This window comes from Elephantulus edwardii, unplaced genomic scaffold (genome assembly GCF_000299155.1).
Source record: "Elephantulus edwardii isolate Elephantulus edwardi_28Jun2011 unplaced genomic scaffold, EleEdw1.0 scaffold00019, whole genome shotgun sequence".
NCBI classification, from domain to species: domain Eukaryota; kingdom Metazoa; phylum Chordata; class Mammalia; order Macroscelidea; family Macroscelididae; genus Elephantulus; species Elephantulus edwardii.
This window is the reverse complement of record NW_006399769.1, coordinates 278,734-284,247: the sequence shown is the minus strand read 5'-3', so window position 1 is coordinate 284,247 and position 5,514 is coordinate 278,734. Positions and strand designations below refer to the sequence as shown.

Below are 5,514 nucleotides of genomic sequence, written 5' to 3'. Positions count from 1 at the left end.
CCAAGCTACTCCTTGGATGCAAAGATTCTGGGGCTTCGTCTGACATACTTTGGACATGTTGCCATGAGGGACGGGTCCTTGGGAAGGTTGAGGGACAACGCAGGAGGGGAAGACCCTCTGTGAGATGGATTGATTCGGTGACTGGGGTAATAGGGATGGGTGTGTCAGAGGCGGTGCGGGTGGCGCAGGATAGAGCAGGGTTTAGGGCTGTTGTGCATATGGTCGCTATGACTCTGAAAGGACTCGACGGCACATAACAAACAACAACAACAGTATTAAGGAGATATTTATATAAATGGCCAGCCACTTAATTTAGCAGGCTAGAATCTAAAAAGTTAATAATGCCCACACACACAGAAAGGAGATAGTAAGATATTATTCATAGTAGCAGTGAGCAGGAAAAGTACAATAGTACATAAGTTCAGAAGAGACAAACTGGGATCAACTTAGAATCCCAAGTGTAAAGAGATTGCCAGATACAGCTAGAAATGTACAATCTGAAGAGGATAAAATTGAGGAATGTGACCTAAAGATTACATCTTTATGTTCATAAAAAGGCTTTTCCCAACACGGTGGGGGAAAAAAACCCTACTGATTGGGAACAAATGGTTGGCAATACCATCTCAGACCGGAGTCTCAAAACAAAAGTTTATAGAATACTCCTGGGCCTCCACAAGAAAAAGACTGACAACCCCATTTCAAAATGGGCAAAATACATGGAAAGAATTTTTACAGAGGGAGATATTCAAATGGCCCAGAGACACATGAAGAAATGTTCTAAATCACTGGCAATAAGAAAGATGCAAATAAAAATCACAAAGAGATTCCATCTTACTCCAGTAACAGTGACAATGTTTAACAGGAGAACAAGTAATAAATGTTGGAGAGGTGGTGATGAGATAGGAACTCTTTTACATTGTTGGTGGGATTTTACAAAGGTACAACCATTCTGGAAGGCAGTTTGGCGTGTCCTCTCACTATTGGGCCAATTAGCAACATCCTGATGAATGGTGAAGAGATTGAGATTGTTAACAGTTTCCACTTGCTTGGCTATACAATAAACACTCTTGGTTACAGCAGCTAGGAAATTAAAAGATGAAATGCACTGGTAAAGTCATCTGTCAGAGACCTCTCCAGAGTACTGAAGAGCAACCGATGTCAGTCTGGAGATTAAGGTGCATCTAATACAGGCTATGGTCTTTGTGATCTCTTGTTATACAGGAGAGAGTTGGACAATGACTAAAGAAGATAGAAGGAGAATTGATGCCTTTGAGCTGTGGTGCTGGAGAAGAGTATTGAGAGTACCATGGACTGCCAAGAAAACAAACAAGTTTGCCCTGGAGAGGGTGAAACAAGTCTGCTCCTTGGTGGCAAGAATTCTGAAGCTTTGTCTGACCTACTTCGGACATATTGCAAGGCAGCATAAATTTTTGGAGGTGCACATCATGCATGCCTGGGAGGATGGAGGGACATTGCAGGAGAGGAAGATCCTCTCTGAGGTGGATTGATTCAGTGACTGGAGTAATGGGGAAAGATGTGTTGGAGACAACAATATTGGCACAGGATAGAACAGGGCTTCGGGCTGTTGTACATAGGGTCGCTACGAGTCACAGGCAACTGAACGGCACATAACAAAAACAACAACACCTTTATCTTGTTTTGATTCTCGAGTATTTTATAAATTCTAGGTATAAGTCCCTTTTCTGACATTTCTTACCGAATATTTTCCCCCCCAATCCGTGGCTTCCCTATTTACCCTGTTGGAGAAGTTTTTGGATGTGCTTAGTGATTTGATTCTTAGTAGGTCCCATTCATCTTTTTTTTATCCTCTCCTTTATATAGGTTTTTCAGATGCTTCATGCATCAGGACAGTTCATGTTGTGAATTAGAATTTCTAGAGTTCTTCCAAGTTTTTTTCTGGTGAAGTTTATAGTCCTTGGTTTTAGTGTAGGTTCAATAACTAGACTACTTTGAGTTAGCTTTTGTGTATGGTGTGAGCTGTGGATCTTCCTTGAGTTTTCTGCAGGTAGTTCTTCAATTCTGCCAACACCATTTGTTTAAAAAGGCCATAGTTACCCCACTTAACTGTTTTCATCTTCTTGAAAAAAAAGAATAAATCTTTATTTCATATCTTGAAAGCATGTATTTATTTCAATATTCAAAATTTTGTTATTTCAAGGTATTCATATACCACAATTTGTTCAATTTTTTTCTTCTTAGTCACATTATAGATTTAGTTATCATGAAAAGTCACTATCAGATTGAATATATAGAGATCTGAAACAAAAGGCATTCATTTCTTTATGATGACACCACCAAAACTGGGAAAACCACAAACTGGCAAATTTATGTCACCACAACAGGGTGGGATGTTTTGTGTTGTTTGTTGTTTATTCATTTGTACAGAGATACTTGATGAAAACATTTACACACACACACACACACACACACACACACACACACACACACACAATTGCTCTTTAGCGCTTTTCTTTTCTCCCCATTTCCTGACTTACTTTCATTCATTTCATAATGCATATCCTCTGTTTGTCAACTGTAAGACACATAATGTGTGATAATACATTTTAGATTGACTTCCCCTTCACTTATCTCAGCACATAGTTCCTTATCTATCTATTCCCTTTGTGTGCTTCTCATCACCCTTCCCACAATCATCGTCATCATAATGTTGTCATTACAGTAGTCTTTTACAGTTTTTTTTTCCTTTTCGTACTGAACCATTTCACTCAGAAATATGCTTCCAGACTTATCTCTCTTGTGTATGTAGTGTTTCAAATGTTCCTAGTTTTTCAGTGTTGTATACACTCCTTTGAGTGGATGTGCTATAAATTCTCTGTCCAGTCATTTGTTATTGGGAATTTGAGTTGCTCCAATTTCTTTTCAATTGTGAATAAGGTTGTAATAAACATGCAGGTGCACGCATCTGTTTGTGTCACAGCTCTGGTTTCTTTAGGGTGTATTTCCAGTAGTGGGATAACTGGATCAAATGTTGTGGTTTTTGGTTGTGGTGTTTTGGGGTTTTTTTCAACATTTTGAGGAAGCACCCAACTGCCTTCCATAGTGCTATATCATTTTACATTTCCACCAGTAGTACAAGAGAGTTTCAACAATCTTGCATTAATCTTCACCAGTATTTGTTGTTTGCTGCCCTGTTGAACTTTGCTCTTGTTAAAGGAGGGATAGGATATCTCTTTGTTGTTTTGATTTGCATTTCTCTTAATAGTAACCTGAATTATGAAAATGCTACAATTTTCCTTATTAAAAAGAAGAAGGACCTGATGCCTTTATTGCAGACGATCAAAACCTACAGTAGTCTTTTTCCTTGTTCTTGCTTCTCTTCATTTTAATGCAAGTTTCTGACCTCAATTTTTTTTTACTCTTTCTTCCATGTATTTGTACTAAAATTTTGCAGAAAGTGAAGAACATTTTTAGTACTTAGTGCAGAAAATCAAAGATTGCAATCTTCGATATGTGTTACATCTCAGGATCAAGAAAACAAAATACTCATCATGGGCCAATAGGCAAAATCACAAAAATGAAGAAAAAGTTGAAGCTGTCAATGATTTCAAATTACATGGATTCACAACCAATACTCAGGGTGGCAGCAGTGAAAAGGCAAAAGATGTATTGCATTTGAAGAAATCTGATGTTAAGAATCTATCCAAAATTCAAAAGAATAAGGAAGTTAATTTAAAAACAAAAGGTTTCTTGATCCAAGCCATGCTATTTCCAACTGCTTTTTATACATGTGAAAGCTGAATAAAAATAAGGATGAAGGAAGAACTGATAACTTGGAACTGTAGTTGTACTATAAACTGCCAAAAGAACAAACAAATCTGCCTTGAAGAAAATGCAACTAGAGTGTCTTAGAGGCAGGGAGGGTGACATTGCATCTCATTTAATGCAAATTTTCAGGAGCAACAAGTCCTTGGAAAGAGACATCATGCTGGGAAAAGACACCCCTCCCCACCCACTCCAGACAGAATGGCACAGTGACTGCCTTAAAGGACTTAAGCCTAGCAGAGACTGTGAGGATAAGGCAAGGTTCATATCTTTTGTTCATAAGATAAGTATGAGTCATAGATGACTTATTGGTACCTAACAACAAGAACAACATAATGCGTCATTAAAATAGTATTATAAGAAACCATAAGGCTAGAAATTATTCTGAGGTGTTCTCATGGATAGCTATGAATCATCATTAACACCATGAAACCTCACAACAACAGCAAACTTCAGGTGATACTAGAAGTACAATTCTGTGTCACTCATTGAAATATTGGTCTGAGAATTAAGATTCTTTTTAGTGCATAGCCTGCAGTCTCAAGGCACCCACACCAGGATTTGTTGAAATTTTATTGGGATGAGAAGTACATTTCATAGCTTCCCAGAACCCTGCCAGAATCCAAAATGGGACAACAGAAGTACTTCTCTTAGAGTTACTCATCATCTTTGGACCTGAGGAGACCTGGATGAAATCCTTACACTTTCTGAATAGCACAATCAGTGATAGGCTCTAGAGCACATCTAGATGGTCTCTCCACCAAGCAGAGTGGACAAGCAAACTGGTGGTGTTGTGTTAAGATCGTTGTCTTCAGAGAGTTTTGGGACAATGCAAAAAAGGCGTACAACTTTAACAATCTAGAGTCATGCATTCTCTGTTCCTTTCTTGTTTTTCTCAGGATAGAAGCTTCTTGAGTTTTTTAATAGTCAGCTGTTTAAATATGCAAATCACATAAGTTCTATTGAGCTACATAATAATAGATCTGTGCTCATCTCATTATCAACCTTCCCTCTAGAGTCCACTAAGAATACATACTCTTCATCATGGACTGCAAAGGGACAATCTTCATTTTGATGGCCATGACCACAGGTAAGATGCTTTTCAGATCCAGGACAGAGGATATGAAGGTGCTTATTCAAGGTGCATTTCATTCATTCTGTCTCCTTTCAGTTGGTATTCATTCTGAGGTCCAACTAGTGCAGTCTGGGCCTGAGTTGAAGAAGCCTGGCACAATAGTTCAGATCTCCTGCAAGGCTTCAGGATATATTTTCACCAACTATTACATGAACTGGTTGAGACAGATTCCTGGACAAGGACTTGAATGGATCGGAAATAATAAAGGCTACTCAAAGAAATTCCAGGACTGAGTCACCGTGACTAGTGACACCTCCAGGGAAACAGCCTACATGGAGTTGAGAAATCTAAGATCTGAGGACATGGCCATATATTACTGAGCAAGAGGCACAGTAAGTTAACCACATCCTGAGTGTGGTAAAACCAAGAAAAAAGTAGGAATCTTTATCACAGTTAGGGGGAGCAAACAATCCAGGTGCCAATTTCCTTAAACAATTGAGGAAATAATCCACTTTAAATTTGCAATAACTATTAATTAAATGAGGAGAAAATGGAACCTGACATATGCTTAACATGTAAATTAATATTAATTATTTTAAAACTACTAGAGCAATACATTTTCTGAGAATTGTCAA

At 38.3% G+C, this 5,514-nt stretch overlaps 1 gene segment (V, D, J or C); it reads left to right on the top strand.

Annotated features, from left to right (window-relative positions):
• The first annotated feature begins 4,884 nt into the window (after positions 1–4,884).
• On the top strand, positions 4,885–5,280 carry LOC102866003. The segment is given in 1 exon segment: positions 4,885–5,280. A coding segment is annotated over 1 exon segment (396 nt).
• The last annotated feature ends 234 nt before the right edge of the window (positions 5,281–5,514 follow it).